A 17,209-nucleotide genomic window follows, 5' to 3' on the forward strand; every position below is an offset into this window, starting at 1 on the left:
TGTGTGTCTCTGTGTGTCTTTGTGTGTCTGTGTGTCTCTGTGTGTCTCTGTGTCTCTGTGTGTCTGTGTGTGTCTGTGTGTCTCTGTGTGTCTCTGTGTGTCTGTGTGTCTGTGTGTCTCTGTATGTCTGTGTGTCTGTGTGTCTCTGTGTGTCTGTGTGTCTGTGTGTCTCTGTGTGTCTCTGTATCTGTGTGTCTCTGTATCTGTGTGTCTCTGTGTGTCTCTGTGTCTCTGTGTGTCTCTGTGTGTGTCTCTGTGTGTCTCTGTGTGTCTCTGTGTGTCTGTTGTCATTATAGTTTCTGTCGTCCTGGTCAACTGTTTTTTTTTCAGTCATCTAGATTTGTTTCTTCTGACACTGGAAAGTTTCATGAGAAGGTTTTAATGTGTTTTATTTTTCCAGATGTTCAGATGAAATGAAACTTTATTTAAAACATATGTAATTCATTTCCTAATTCATTAACCTTTTCTGTGCTGTTAAATATTTCCTGATCGTGACAGAGTGAGTCCAAATCTAATCAGCTGTTCAGCTTTTTATCTGTATCAACGGAAACCAAACTTCTTCTCAGTGTTGCTGCAACAAATAATCCATTACTTCTCACTGAGGTCTAAAGACTGAGACTTTACTTTATTATTCAATGAGTAAAGCAATCCCATGATTTGTTTATTTCCTTTTGCATTAGTTTATACATGTCATACAAATCATTACCTGTCATTAGTGCAGGTCAGAGGTTATCTCAGTGTAAGGAGCAGCACTTCCTCCGATGTGCAGCCTGACACTCACTTCATTACTTCCTGCTTTACTTTACAGCCGCTCCAAAACTGATTTGCTTTGATCGTCACCATCTGTGATGGAACAAAAGTCTTTTTTAGCAAGTTTAATATTGACGTGTTTTCTTATCAAGTGCTGCAACATTTTGCTTGTTGGACTTTCTTTCTTTCTCCCATTGAAAGTTGATTCTGAGCTGGACACGACTCAGATTTGATGCAGATCATTTTACCTTTACGTGGTGCATGTGGCGTGATGAGTAATTCAGCTTGATAAAACATTGAACCCCCTCGGCCATCTTGTTCTTTAGTAACTGTACTGTAACGACTATTACAGCCATCAAAGATAACATGTCTTCACTCTTTAGCAGGTCAATGATTATAATGTAATGTTGATTTTCAAACAGTCATGTGTTACATCACAGAACAAAGTGAGATCCCAGTAAAACATGGCTGTTCTAACTCCCACCACTGCTTGATCCATTGTGTCTTATTCTTGTGACCCTCTTCAAACACTCCAATAGCTGAAGTTGTGTTAATAAACGTAACCTGATCCTCCAGTGGTTCAACAGTCAGATAAACAGTGTGAATGTTCTGATTTGGTTCCTGGTTCTTCAGAGTTCCCCTCTGCTGCTGTCATTGGAGTTGTTGCTGGACTGCTGCTCGTCCTGGCAGTCTGCACAGCTGGATTCCTCATCTGGAGAAGACGCAATCAAAGACAAAGAGGTGAAGAACAAAAGATTGTTTCACGTGTCATAAAGGCTGTTTTTTACTTCACAGCTGTATCTAACCCGCACATCTGTGCCATTGTTTATGTGTTCGTGTTCGTGTTCTCTTTTTTACGTTATTTTTTGGGCATTTTTGCCTTTATTCTGACAGCACAGTGAGAGATAGATAGGAAAGTCGGGGGGTGGAACATAAAGCAAAGGGCCGCAGGTCAGACTCAGACTCAGGACTAAGCCTGTGTGGTACACTCTCTACCACCTGAGCCACCGAGGCGTCAGGTGTTAATGTTCTTACAGCTTCATTGTCTTTATGTCTGCTGCTCCTGAAAAATACAAAGAACAGAAAATGTAAATGTTTGATCTACAGTCGGATGGAAACGTTTGTAATAGTGATACAGATGCTGCAGCTGTGTCTTTTTGTCCTTCAATACTTTCTGAATAATAATAACTGTGATACTGTTTCCTCTGTTCCAGGGTTTAAACGTGCCAGCAGTGAGTATCATCGATTATCATCTGTGATAGGTTTTGCTTTGTTTTGTAATATTTGGATGTTACTTTTGAGCTTTCTATTAAAATCATGAAAAATATTAAAAAGTCAGTGAGTCAGAAAATGAGACATTCGTCATCTGTCACTAATGAAACACTTTTTCTCTTTGCAGCTTCAGACACTTCATCGTCATCAGCTGAAGCTCCAGTTTCTAACTGATCACAGTGAGTTCTTCATCATGTCTGCTCAGTATAATACTCTTGTCTTTTCAGGTGAAATCACATTTAGACATGTTGTTGTGACGCAGCTGATGTTTTACATTCAGGAAGTTAGTCGGTAAAACTACAGGAAAATGATCCAGATGTGTCGGACGTAAAGTGAAAGGAGAGCGACGGTTCTGTATAAAAACTAACAGCTGCAATATTTCTCCTTGTTTGTTAATCTGCCTCGACAGGAGACCGGCCAAGATCAGAGGATGATGATGATGAAGACCAACCAATGATTTCACCATCAACGTCTGAGTTTCTGCTTCTAAATTACAACAACAGACACAAAATCAAGAAAATGGAATTGGTGAAATGTGCTTTCATTTCTGATAGTTTCATCTTTGATCATCATTCACACTCTTTACCTGCGTTCTTGCTTCAGTCCTGTGAACACACTGTGCTGCCACTGCTGGTACACACAGGTGTGTTTTCTTTTTGTTAAATGTGTGACAGTCGGAGCGGGCACAGGTATTCCTATAACACTTAATGACTAAATAACATCTGGAGAGAACAGATGCTGCCCTCCAGCTGCTTCTGCAGATGTGTTGTGGAGAGGGATCACTGCAGCAGCTACAGGAGACCAAAGACACGAGGAGAGAGAGAAAGAAGAGCAGAGAGCCACGGCCATGTTTGTTAGTGAATGAACAATACGTCCCGTGTTTGGATTTATCATCGACCTTGAACTAAATTTGTCACTTTTTTTCTATTCCAGTGTTTGACAGAGTTAAAGTGAAGCAGACTTAGGTTGGACACACTTCTGCTGGGATGCTGGTGTCTCTCCGTCCACTGTTATTTCATTGTACAGCCGTTTAAATCTCTCATTGATGGTGTGTAAACGATCTCTCACCTGTACAGCTGTTTTAGTGCGGTCTACAAGAAGATACTATCAGCTTTTCTTCTGTGGTGAACTGGATTTTGTTTGTTAGAAATGACTCCAGGTACAAATTATGTGTAGATAAAAATGATTTTATAATCTAGTGTTTGATTAGAATTATTCTCAGAGTTTTGATGGGTTCTGTTTATCTGTCTCTTTCTTTGGGATCTGTTCTGTCATTATAATTGTGTGTGTGTGTGTGTGTGTGTGTGTGTGTGTGTGCTGCAGTGATATTTGATACTTAAACTTTTACAGATTAGGGTTTTATAAATGAATAAAATGCTTCTGAAAACCCAGTTAAGAGTCACGTCTTTATTTGTTTAATAACATAAAAGGCATTCAGCTTATATTCTTTAGGTTTCAAGAACAGTGCAGCATTTAATTGACTCTAATTATATTTCTAATGGACTTTAACTTAAATGTTTCCAGTTTGATAAATACATTCGACCTGAGTCATTAATTAAGACGAGAACATAAGATCCTTTAGTTCCACAGTGGGAAACTTGCAGTGTTAAAGCAGCAAAGTGAACAGTAGAAAAAAGACGACAAATACTCAAAATTGAAAAAGATGAATAATAGATAATATAGCAAGTACAAATAGATGTTAAACATTAGTGGCAGATGGGGAATATTTCACAGCTGGTGTGTGTGAATCATTGCACATGGGGAGTTGCTGGGTTTTGGTGTGTAATCTGATAAACTGACACCATCACAAAGTCAGGTGACATCCCCAGGTGACTTCCTGTCATCAGCTCAGGTCAAAGTACATGATCTGTCCAGAGGGGGCGCTGTCACACTTTTCACTCCTCTTGAAAGACAAACTGTGATCAGCTGATGCTTTGATGCAGAGAAGAGGAAGAGCTGCAACCAGAGTGCAAACCACACAGTGCTGAAATGTCCTGCATCAAGACTGACTTTGTCCCAGCTGTATAGGACCCTGATCTGTATTTGACCTCTGACCTCTGACCCACCCAACATAGTTTAACTGAGAGAGGGAGGAAAAATGTTGTGAAAAAGGATGTTTGACTCTTTATTTATGAATTCATTACTCAAACACTGAGATTTGAGTATTGATTGTTGAATTCTGATGATTTTCATTTCCACTACTGCTGAGACTGTCATGGCAACAAGTCCGTCAGTGTCTATAAAAAGATGTAACATACAGGAAATTGTTTTGTTCATGCAATAATTGTGAATAATACATTTTACCATGACAGCACATTTATGACCCTGGAAACAATTTGACAAAACAATCTCAGCTCAAGGTCCATTAACTGGCTTGTTCCTGAGCTTTCGACTGTTTCACACAGTGTTCATCAGCAGATGGAGTTTGTTGTGTTGTCACAGAGCTGTAGAAGTTCAAACTTTCTATTTTAGTTGGCATTTTCTGTTTGTTCATGAAGAGTCCAATTTACAGGGAGAAACAAGTCAAATTAAATATCTATATTGTAAAATATATATAAAGCAGTGAACTTTAAATATACTGAGTCTAAAAATGCTGGAACCAGTCTAAAAACCACAGCAGCAGCAAAATGAAAAGCAGCATCAGGTGTTCAAACCTGCTTCAAACATCAACAGTGGAGTTGGATTTCTCTTGTTGCAGCAGTTTGCAGCGTTCACAGCTCCAGTCAGTCCAGGAGCATTTAGCCTGTAGCACAGAGCCCAGCTGACGTTTGTCTTTTATCCATCTCTTCTAATGAGCAGATATTACTGCAAACTGATCATCTGAAATAAATCCCCAGTTAGTTCTTCTGTTTGTCCTCCACAGTCCACACTGAGAGACTGTACTGCTGCACGTCAGCTGGAGGTTGAACCACTGGAGGGAGCAGTTCACCACATTTATTCCCTGTAACATCAAGACAACAACACTTGGATTTGTTTGTTTGATGTTGACATTTTAATCAGAACTGTCACACAAAACAAAAGAAGAAGAAAAAGACGCTGCTGTCTCCACACAAGCTCCAGAGTATCTGATCTGTAGCTCACAGTGACCTCTGACCTCCAGAAAAGATCTACATCTCTGCTCATCACGTCACATGAGTCTATAAAACATTTACAGAGTGTGAGCAGTTTAAGTTCTAACACTCCTGTCATATGTGAACACACTGAGAAACCAAAATAAAGTGTCTCCTCTCAGCCTCCGTCCTCTGTCACAGGCTGAAATGAGAAGATTTTACTTTCACTTTCGTTTGTAACCTCAGTCAGTCAGTTTAACCCAGATTTAAGTGACGTACACGCTCAGACTAAATTCTCATTGGCTCAGATGGACACTGATGTTCACACCTCTCGTGTTTTCCCCTCTTTACTTTGCTCTGGTGCTGGAGCTGGAAGCTCAGTGACTCTTCGACAGGATAAAGACACACAGCAGTTGTTTTTCTCTCAGAGATCAAGATCTTCTCGGTCACAATGAATTCTCTGATTTTCCTGCTTCTTGTGGGAATAAACGGCGCCACAGCAGGTGAGTTAAACAACAGCTGGTTAATTTTTAAAGAAAAAAATGCTCATTGTATTTATTGTATGTGTGCATGTGATAATATTTGATGTTTAGTTCCAGGACTTCCTTACAGATTATTGAACTGTAGCAATAGTAACAAGACACTAGAAGACATTATGTTAAAGTTAAAGTCAGTAAATCCTGTCCGTGCAACTCAGTGATCCATAAATATTTTCGGTTACTGTGTGTTTGGCAGAAGAGAATACCTATATTCTGTTTCTCGCAGTTGAAATATATGTTGTATTTTCTTTTATCGGCACCATTATTTTATTTATTTATTTATCTATTTTATGAAGCCCATTAAGATCAATAATGAGTTCTGGTCTGAATGGCGGCATAATTACGCAGCACAAAAGTCCAACACACATTCACATAAATAAAGAAAACGAAGGGAAAAACGAGGCATTAAAACAAAGTGTTTCTGGTCCAGAGCTGCACATCAGCCACTAAAACCTTTTACATCTTGAAGTTTTTCATCTCTTCTGTGAAAATTGCTCTCTCCAAAACGATAACGATAAAAATCACATGCTCAGTTTTTAGTCGTTAATTAAATTCCATTAATCATGACTGTAACTTTAAAAATGATCTCAATATGATTTGATAGATTCTCATTCATTAAATATAATTGACAAATTAGCAGAGTCTCTAAGCTCGTCCCGACAGTTCATCTACATCGTATAAATGAACAGAAAGCTCCAGTTTAGGTTCAGATTGAGGTTTTTATTTGTAACTGCACCTACGAGTCAGTAGATGGCGCTGTTTCCATAGATACTGACGCCAGAAGACAAACAACTTCCTGCTTTGTTGGTCCAATATTTAATATCATTCACTAGTGTATGTCAATAACATGATAACAACATGATACATTAATACTCTTTAATTATATTTTTTAATCACTTCACCGTCGATTCTTTCAATATCAAACAAAATATAAATTACAACCAAACCAAATAAAAGCCTACACACACATTTCATGATCAGAAATGTGTGTGTAGGCTTTAAAATGTAGAATAAAGATATTTTAAGAACTTTACAGGTCTAAGAGAAAACAAAGATAAATTCATGTTGGATGAAACATTTAAGAAAATATATATCTGTTAATAAAAATGTGGTTTTAATGCAACATATAACTGTTAGTAATAGAGACTTTATGAGAGGTGCAAGGTAATACTACAGAAACCCTGAGGAAGAAGAAACGTATTTATCATTGATTGGTCACAAGTTAAAGTGGAAAGTAGAAATCATGAGGGACTGAATATGATCAAATAGAAAAGATTGTATCTGTTAAATATTGATAATAGAATTTGAATAATATATTTTCCTAGTATGTTTTGCTCAGAGGTTTGTGATAATGATAATAATACGATAACAAGGAGTAAATGTAGAATAAATTTCTCCATTTCCTGGGAACTACAGGTACATTTTCGAATGTAAATATCCAGCACTAGAAATAAATGACACTGGTTTTTACAAAACAAGGTGCATGCCCTCAATATTTGACTACTTTCATCATTTATTTCAGACTAAATACATTTGAAGACACATTCCTCAGAAATATTAAAGTGTTTCTGGAAAAAAGATTGTCTCAGTTTGTTGTTGTATTTATTTACCACACAACAGAGATGGTCAGGAGGTCTTGAATGCACTGTGTCTTCTTGACTCTAAGAAGAGGAAAATAACATTGTTCAGTGATGAATAAAAGTGTAATAATGAAAACTAAAATCATGACATTAACTTTGTCTTACAGCGACTCACTCTCTGAAGTATTTCTTCACTGCTTCCTCTCAAGTCCCAAACTTCCCAGAGTTTGTGGTTGTTGGGTTGGTTGATGATGTTGAGATGTTTCACTATGACAGCAACACCAGGAGAGCAGAGCCGAAACAGGACTGGATGAACAAAGTGACACAAGATGATCCTCAGTACTGGGAGAAGAACACTGGGTCTGCTTTGGGTACCCAGCAGAGCTTCAAAGCCAACATTGACATTGCAAAGCAGCGCTTCAACCAAACTGGAGGTTTGTTTATTACTCACTTATTACTGGTAAATGTTGCAGATGTACTCATTCTGTATTTAGTATTGTAGTAAACAGATGCACGCACACACACACACAAACACACACACACACACACCCATATTAAACATCTTTAGTGCTGAAACCATCAATTGATTAATCACTTAGTTGTTCAACTGAAAATGACAACAACCAATTTCAGAGAATCATTGAAGTCTTTGATCAAGCAAAATGTCAAACACTTCAAGTTTCTCCAAAAAAGAAATTTTTATTTCATTGAAAATGAAATACTGTTCAGTTGTGGTCGGACAAAAGATTCCATGAAGATTTCACTAGAAGGTCTGAGAACTTAATGGTAGTTTTCATTATTTTCAGATATATGACAGGGTACAGAATTAATTGATTAATCAAAAAATATTCATTACATAATCAACAATGACAAAGATCTAAATCGTGTACTAGAGCTGAGATTAGATTAACTCCACTGTTCTGACCACAATGTGTCTATCCCATAATATACAGGATTTATAAAGCAGAACTACAGATTACCTTTAACTTTACTTGACAACAGTGTCTGTGTCATTATAACTATGTGATAAAACTAAGTGTGATAAACTGTCAAATGTTTCCACAGCAACAGTGACACTGTTGTATAAATTGTGACAAACAGTAACCACTGTGGTCATGATATGAACATATGATGTGCTGTGCTTTGTTAAACACATTGTCCTAAAAGCTAAACTCTAAAAACACAACAGTGTCTCATTATCTCATAACACAAAATTAGTTCAGCACTTTAAAACTTTTATTTCCTTTCATAAAATATCACATTTTCAGTTTTACAGTTGTTCAATTATTCATTTCTTTTCTTTAAAGACACAAAACTGCTGCTTTCTTGTGGCGTGGTCTCAGTGTTATTCAGAGAGAAGATGGTCGTCCTGACCGACAGAGAGAGATGGAGGAAGAGTGTGATGAGAGAGAGGAGGAGAGGGAGAGATGACTGTTTTAGCTTCAGCACATATGAGGATAGTTAGTTATAGTAAATATCAGTGATCCTACAGGAAAGGAACCGACACACATCATCCAAAAATAAAATAAATAACCAAACCAGGTATGAAATGGCAGATCTGACAGTGTAACAGCTGCTACAAGTGTGAGAAGCTGCAGGATGGTGTTGCACTTTTAAACAAACACACAAACAAACAGACAGACAAAAAAACAGACAAACAAACAGACAAACAGACAAACAAACAAACAAACAAACAAACACACACACACACAGTAACGATTGTGTCTATTAGTCACACTTACTGTGGAACAGGTGTTTTAAAACAAAGCTGACTATAACACAAATCACTGCATCAGCTTCACTCACCATCATCATGGTCTCCAGTCTTGCTCCTGCCTTCTCCATCTAACTGATTATTCTGATCCACACGTGAACGTCTGTTAGAGTCGGCGTCTCTGAACGCACAGATAAAATGAAACCAATGTAAAGACAAACACATTTTGCATCAGAAGGTTTTGCGTTGCCGCCGTGAGCAGCACAGATGAGGCTACAGGTCCCGCTTACACAGTAACAATGAAATATATGACACCTGTTATCTAACAAACGACAAACTCACACTCCACGCCTCTCCACAAAATCACCAGCAGCCACACTGTTGGTCTTCTGTGCGCATGTAGATAATCCACCTGTGCACAGCATCAGAGAAACTTCAGTAAAACACATTCCCATATGTTGTCAGGCCTCAGTGATGCAGCGACACGGTTTGAACGTCGCCTTTATAGACAGTAATATTGGGTGAGGTCAGATCTGGTCAGTGGTCGTCCAGAGGCTGATGATCCAGAGGTCCAGGGTCCTCTTCAGAAACCTCCATTTAAGTTACTGACAAGAAACAACATGTAGAATAAAGTGTAAACATTTGGGGGAAATGAAGTGATGTCTCTTGACAATCCAAGTGACTCCAACGTTATTATATTGATGTTTAATTAAAAAAGAAATTGATGTGAAACAGGTGAGGTTGAAGAGAGGGTGAACCAGCATCACTCCACACACAGACGTCCTCTTCACACTCTTATAATATACAGGTGTGAGTTTTAGCAGCTAACAGTCAACACATGCTGAGGCCGGAGGAAAAAGCACTAACTCAATGCAACAGTTGCCTCCTGACTATGAGAAATATAAACCCGTTAGTTATTTAAAAGACAACCTGACAGTAACTGGGTCAGACACATCAAGCGACAGTATTCAGCTACGTTAGCTTGTTAGTTAAGAGAAAAGCAGCTACAATGCAACGTCACTGAGCGTTAGCTCGACTCACTGTGACTAACTGAACTGATAACAAATCAACAAGAGAAATACTGAACAGCTCAGTTCAGTTAAACTCACTGTCGAACTGTGAGTCCAGAAGAAATCCCTCCATAGTTTAGCTCCGCCTCCATCACATGGTCCTGAGCCAGATGGCTGCGCTAGCTTGCACCAAGAGCTGCTTCGCTGCTTCTTCTTCTTCAGGCTCCATTTGAGCTCATTCGTGGCTGAGCTTATGTAATACTTTAAACACCATGAATAATAAAAACACACAGAGCGGTGAAAAACAACGCGGACTAAAGTGTGACGTCAGAGCTAACAGGAAGTGTGACGTCAGCTCGCCGACTTGGCCCAATGTCACCAACACCGACCTCACAGGGAAAACTTTACATTTAACTAGAGATACAAACCAACCAGTGAACAAATGAACAGGAGTGAGCAGCTGAATGAATGAAACAACAAAAGCAGCTCAGTTCATCCAACACAGTCTGATTTAAAACTGACTCAACGTGTGTGAAAGAAAGTACTACACACTCATTGTGTACATTTTCAACACACTCCTAAGAGTGTGTTATAGAGCTGGAACCATCAGTGGATTGATCCATCAGCTGATCAGCAGAGAATTAACTGACAATAATAGTGATGATCAGATAATCCTATTTCATCAGGTGAAGAATGTCAGATGTTTTTCAGGCTCCTGTTTCTCAAATATTAGAATGAAGTGTGTCTCTTTGTTGTAGATGATTATAAATGAAACACTGTTCAGTGTTGGTGGATAAAAGGAAGGATTTGAAGATTTCTCCTCTGTCTCTGAACTTGTGGACATTTTCACTCCTGTCTGACACGTTAAAGTACAACAACAGATGAGATTTATTTTACTGCACTGACCACAGTGTGTTCACCAGATAATTAATATATAGAAGAATTACACGTTAGATTAGATTCTCTTTACTTAAGCTCAGTGTCTGTGGCGTAATACATTTATTTAGTGCTGAAAAATTGGATCAGTTCATTGATTATTTGATCAACAGATTAATCGTCAACAATTCTGATCATCAAATAATCGCTGAAGTCTTTTATCGAGCAGAAAAGACAAAAAAAAGTGATTCCACTTTCTTACATCTGAGAATTTCTTTTTTTGTCATTTTAAATTAAATAACTGATCAGAGTCGAACAAAAGAAGCAACATGAAGAGTTCAGTTTGGTAAATGGCAAATTGATTAATTAAAATATTAATAAATAGATAAAGATAATATGTGTGTGTGTGTTCCTGCAGGTCACATGAACGTCAGGGGTCTCAAACTCGAGTATCAAAAAAAAGCAGAAATATTTCTGAAAACGTGGTTTATTTTCAAATATTGTTTGATAATAATACAAAACTATTAAATTAACAGTGAGTGCAAATGTTTTTGGCCTCATTCTTAAATTACTAATCAAAGCCTTTCATGAACTAACTGGCAGCACTTGTGTTCACACTGTCTTCATGTTGAATCACACAAAAACAACTCTAGCTTTGTCGGCACATTTTAACAGTTCGTGCAATCTCAGTGAAAATGCAGTGAAACTTGGAGCTTTGTCCCGTAACTGTTCATAGATTTTACCTGACAGTCTGTTAATCGGCTCTGCCACAGTGTGTGTCGACAGGGAACGGTTGTTAAACAGGCTTTTCTTTTGGGGGACACAGAATATCAGCGACTCGTAGCGTGCAGTCCTTCAGAAACTGGCCCTCGGTGAACGGCTTTCCCGCCTTTGGCGATTAATTCACTGACCGCGTAACTTGCTTCTACTGCAGCATCCGCGTCCTCGCCAGCTGTGTGGGAAAGTTCTTGCTGGGATAGCCGTCCTCTTTGTAGCTGCTCGGCTCGCTGCTTCCTGTCCTCTCCCCTGTGGTTATCACGATGCTCTCTGTGTTTACTGGCGTAATGTCGCTTGATATTATATTCCTGAAGAACGGTGAGTTTCTCTTTACGTATGAGGCTGGTGGCATTTCCACTGAACGCAACAAAAAAAATAATCCTATGTCCATCTTTCTTGAAATCGTCTGTGTTCGTCGTCCACTTTTCTTTCACGTTTGGAGAGCGACATCTTCGGCTTCTTCTACTAACTTTCCTTGTTCTTCTGCGCTTCTCGTCGTCAGCACTTCCCCTGAGATCATTTTGGATTTTTTAAATTTTTTTATTAGAATTGTTTTTATAAATCAAATTGCACATGAAATTATTGTCCTGATTGTGGAAAACAAATAAATAAAAATAAACTTGAAGGGCCAAATTGCATTTCATTTTTTACGTCAAGTTGCGGCCGGATGTAGAGAGTTTGAGACCCCTGGTGTAGATAAAGTGTGTGTGTGTCTCTGTGGGTTAGTAAGTGTGTGTGTGGGTGGGTGGGTGGTAAAGCGAGGATGTGGACTGTGTGTTGGGATCGGACTCAGTTTCCCAGCAGCCTCTGCTTCTCTGTCTCTCTCTATAAGGACTCACAGATGGTGACTGGCTGTAAGTGTGTGTGTGTGTGTGTGTGTGTGTGGATCAGTGTGTCTCCGTGGTAAAGATATGAAATCAGCTGTTAATGACTGACTGTGCTGATCTCAGTCTGTTTACAACAATCTCTGTCTCTGTCTCAGGAGTCCACGTTTACCAGCAGATGTACGGCTGTGAGTGGGACGATGACGCTAAAGAGGTTAAAGGATTTATGCAGTTCGGTTATGATGGAGAAGATTTTGTAGCATTTGACCTAAAGACACAGACATGGATCGCTCCAACACCACAGGCTGTCATCACCAAACACAAGTGGGACAAAGACAACGCTTATTGTGCACAGGCAGAGCAGTACCTGAACCAGATCTGTCCTGAGTGGCTGAAGAAGTATGTGAACTATGGGAGGAGCTCTCTGCTGAGAACAGGTACAATCACATGATCTGATGAAGTTTCATCAACAACAGTCTTCACATGTTTCCTCTGTTTCTAACCAACAGTAACAATAAATACAAACCAACATCCAGAGACCGACTGTGTCAGTTTACACACATTTATATTTCTCTCATTTTCTCTCACCTCTACCTCTCTTTCCTTTCCTCATTTTCTCTCTGTCACTCTCTCTTACATATTTATCACCACTTTTCTTCCTTTCTGCCCCATTTCTTTCTGCCTCAGTCTCTTTCACTCTGTCTTTCCATCACTGTCTCTTCACCTCCGCTCTTTCTAACCTCTCTCTCTCTCCCTCCTCACATTTCTTCATCTGTCTTTTTCCTCTCTGTCCCACCAAACCTTTTTTTTAAATTACATTTGGCATATATATTAAAATGTGTAACAAAGTCTTTCAAAACACATCCCATCAAACAGGAATGGTAATGTTAGTTTGCAGAAAATTATAAGAAACTACAAACTGTTTTTCTGTTTCTCCCTCCAGAGCTTCCCTCAGTGTCTCTCCTCCAGAAGACTCCCTCCTCTCCAGTCAGCTGCCACGCTACAGGTTTCTACCCTCACAGAGCTGTGATGTTCTGGAGGAAAGATGGAGAGGATCTTCATGAGGGCGTGGAAAAAGGAGAGATCCTCCCCAACCATGATGAAACCTTCCAGATGAGTGTTGACCTTTCATCAGTCAAACCTGAAGACAGGGGGAATTATGAATGTGTGTTTCAGCTCTCTGGAGTGAAGGAGGACATCGTCATCAAACTGGAGAAATCAGTGATCAAGACCAATGAAGGTAAGATTTGAATCAGAAGTGATGAAGATGGGAAACACGTTTCATTTACTATAATATTCCTGCACTTCATGTATTGTCGTGTGTGTAGGATGAGAAGTTCTCATCATGTTGTTTTGTTTTTGTTCAGTTTCTTTCATCCAGTTTTTAAATGTTTCTAAGGCTGGATCAGTATTAAACCAACACGTATCTCACTTTAGTATCATCATGTGATTCTGACAAATGCTGGAAAACAACTGATATCTTTCTAATAAGTTTCCTTTCTGATTAAAGTTGAAGTTTTAAAGTGTGTGTCCACCACATTTTCTGTACTGCTTGTTGACTGTTACTTTAATACATGAACAATGTCGACCACTTTTATAAATTCATTCTAGAGCTGAAATCATTGTAAAAATATAATTCTAGGTTTCTGCAGGAATCAACAGACAAAGTTTGAGTTTGGATTATTGTCTAACCTCAGTTTAGAGATTATAGCCACTGCACTGACTTAACCATTCGTCAGTTATAGAAGATGAATAGAGAGTAAATGATGTAATAACTGGGTGAATATAAATGTATCTGTCAGTAAATGGGTCAGACTCAGGTTTATTGGCCAGTTGTTCACAGTAATGTGACTGTGATTGTCAGAAGGTCTCATAGTCTCACACACAGTGACAAGAACAGACGTGTAAACAAAGACAACAACAACAACAGACACAGATAAATGATCACACACACACTCATTATTTACAGACCAGAAGGGATGAAAACTGAAAGTAACACCACCAGGACAAACAAACATATGGTGTGTATACACAGACTAAACTGCTGTTGTACAGGGAGGTGGTGTGGTCGTCTCTTCTGACCTGCTTCATCAGGACAGGTTGTGATTGGTTTGTTGTGTTTTGCTCCACAGAGAAGTCCCCTCCCCTGATCGCCATCATCATCGCTGCAGTGGCGGTTCTCGCTCTCGTCATCGCCGCCGTTGGATTCTTCATCTACAGAAAGAAGAGTGGTGAGAAACCAAACCACAGACGTCGTCTCTTTCTCCTCTGTTTTGATCTTAGACTTTGAGCTGATGCTTTATCCAGATTTTAAAAGTGAAACAAACTTCAGTTCCCAGCAAAACAGAATGTGTTTGAACCAGTGAGAGCTGCAGGGTTTACAGCCACAGTCTGAGGATCATGTGACTAAAGCATGATGGGTGAAGGGAGTGGTTACAGGAACAGAAATAATGTAAGATCTAAACAACAGGTAGAAGGGATCTGTATCAGTCTGAGTTTTAGTATTTTCAGCTGCAACAACTGAAATTATTTGTATTTTCTTTTCATTTCAGCCAAGCGTCCTCCATCTCGTAAGTAACGCTTGTTTCTACTGTGTTTTCTGTGATGTCACATGATCTCTGTAGAGTAAAAAGGTTCTTGTGTTTTGTGCTGAAGACGTTCTCAGGACTGTTTCCTGCAGCTTCAGCTGTTTGTAAAACAGAGTGAGGTCAGAGGAGGATGTGGGCTGACAGTGTGTTTCTGACCTTACAGCTGTGAGCAACCCGGAGGTCATGGAGCAACTGAATCCAAGCGCCTGAGCAACAAACACTCCAGCCTGAACACAGTGAGTCACTGCAGACGTTCAACAAAGCTGCTTTAAACTTTGTGCAAAACAACTTCATATAATTGTTTCTTTATCCACCGTAAAACTTGTAGTTGTAAAGGAAACCTTTAACTTTAAATGGGTTTTCTACACAGATATTTTATATTGAGTTAAATGAGATGGTTCTGAGAAAGAGAAACCTTCAGACCAGTGGGACAGATAAAGTGTTGTATTAATTTTCTTCAGAAGCAGAGTAGGTAAATACTCAGTTTACATAATGTTAATCCTTAAATGACTGTATCATGGCTGTTTTAGGTCCAGATGATACTGTCAACATGTAAATATGTGGCTTTGTGGAACTGAACTCTCCAGACATTTACAGTCACTTCATGTGACGTTGTTCTTTGTGTCTCTTCAGGTTCATGGAGACATTCAGCTCTGGATCAAGGAGCCGTGTCCCCACATGCTCCTCCATGAACTGGGAATTCACTGATTATTCATCAAGCAAAACATAAATTCATAGAGTCAGGGCTGGAAATCTATTGGTCGGAATAAAGAGAACACATAAAAATGAATTGACAAATATCAAAAATAAAAGGTGAGAATTTAGTTTAAAATGAAAAAGTGGAATTACCACTGATAAATATTTGTTTAGACATTGGTAAATCAAATGATTATTTTTTCTTTACTTGGGGAGAAATTAAACAATAACATTCAAATTAATGAAAGCGTCACAGCTGTGTTCAAACACAGACAGTTCATTTAGGATTTAAGATTTGTGTGTTCATCTAAAACGAACCCACCATATTTACACTTTCATATTTCTGGTGTTGGGTTTTCTTGTAAAATCAATATTGATAATACAAATCTAAATATACAGATATATAGACACACCCACACACACATTGTACATGCTTTCCCCTTGTCATATACATACACCAGTGTCTGGCGATATGATGATGTCACCTGGAGATAACTGGTTCCCTGTTGAATAAAACCACAATACTGAGAATCAATCAGCAACATCCAAAAACATGCAACATGAAATGGAGATTAAGCATGTGATTGGCTTCCTGCCTGGGACTGACTCCAGGCCCCTCAGACTCAGCAGGATAGAAAATGGATGGATGCAGTTTTGCGTCACTGTGGTGAATTAACTCTTTAACTGACACATATTTCCATCTGGTCACTGCTGCATCTCTAAACAGTCACTCATTTAGTTTCCAGGAAATATACTACTTCATAACTACACATGAAGTAACATCAAATTACATATACAATGATAGGTGGTATCAACGTCGCCCACTCCCAGACACACACACACACACATACACACATATACACACACACACACACACACACACCCAGACACACACACACAAACACACATATACACACACACACACACACACACACACACACAAGCATCAGTAGAACATTTATTTCCATTTCCATGTGTAAATATATTCTGCTTGTATATTTTCTTTGAAACTGATAAAAGTTCAAATATTGTTTCATTTAGATTCTAATCAGGCCGAAGTGAAAAATAATTTATGTCTAAGTTTTCCTTAATGAATGAAGAGTATATTGGTTTTTGTTCCATATTATCCATAATTAGATGTGTTTTAAACATTATGTTTTGATTTTATTGTTGATTGTTAAAGGGCTGTGGGATGTTTTAAGATTCTCAGCACTGATAGAAAACATTTCCTGTTGGTGTTCAGGGACGAGGGACTGTTTCTCTCTCAGCTTCGCAAACAAAATGACTTCCTGTGTCGGGTTATACACATGAATGTTAATGAACTTGCTGTTTCATTCCCTTTGTACTTTTGTTTTGCTCCTTTAATAAAGTCCCCAAAATTCCACATCTGTATGATTTCTGCGTCTTTGATTTCTCAGTGTCTGCTTACACATCTGTGACTGAAGCCACAGTGCTGAGTATTACCCGAGTATTCACTGTTGTCTCAGGCTGAATGAACATGTCTGACCTGTAAATGTGAAACTAAAGAGCAGG

At 38.8% G+C, this 17,209-nt stretch overlaps 2 protein-coding genes across 2 annotated transcripts in view; both read left to right on the forward strand.

Moving 5' to 3' along the window:
• Positions 1-3,398, forward strand: part of LOC130183878 (major histocompatibility complex class I-related gene protein-like) — an 8,411-nt gene extending 5,013 nt beyond the window's left edge. The window contains exons 5-8 of the mRNA XM_056399620.1: positions 1,384-1,491; positions 1,965-1,982; positions 2,150-2,201; positions 2,432-3,398. Of these exons, the coding sequence (XP_056255595.1) occupies positions 1,384-1,491; positions 1,965-1,982; positions 2,150-2,196 (173 nt within the window). The 3' untranslated portion in view covers positions 2,197-2,201; positions 2,432-3,398. The remainder of the gene's footprint in view (positions 1-1,383; positions 1,492-1,964; positions 1,983-2,149; positions 2,202-2,431) is intronic.
• A 2,020-nt stretch (positions 3,399-5,418) lies between these two features.
• Positions 5,419-17,060, forward strand: LOC130183879 (class I histocompatibility antigen, F10 alpha chain-like). Its single transcript, XM_056399621.1, has 8 exons — positions 5,419-5,575; positions 7,359-7,625; positions 12,551-12,829; positions 13,336-13,632; positions 14,525-14,623; positions 14,945-14,962; positions 15,144-15,216; positions 15,614-17,060. Exons 1-7 carry the CDS (start codon positions 5,524-5,526, stop codon positions 15,188-15,190), a joined length of 1,059 nt encoding a protein of 352 aa, XP_056255596.1. The 5' UTR covers positions 5,419-5,523; the 3' UTR covers positions 15,191-15,216; positions 15,614-17,060.
• The last annotated feature ends 149 nt before the right edge of the window (positions 17,061-17,209 follow it).

This window comes from Seriola aureovittata, chromosome 16 (assembly GCF_021018895.1).
Source record: "Seriola aureovittata isolate HTS-2021-v1 ecotype China chromosome 16, ASM2101889v1, whole genome shotgun sequence".
Classification (NCBI taxonomy): domain Eukaryota; kingdom Metazoa; phylum Chordata; class Actinopteri; order Carangiformes; family Carangidae; genus Seriola; species Seriola aureovittata.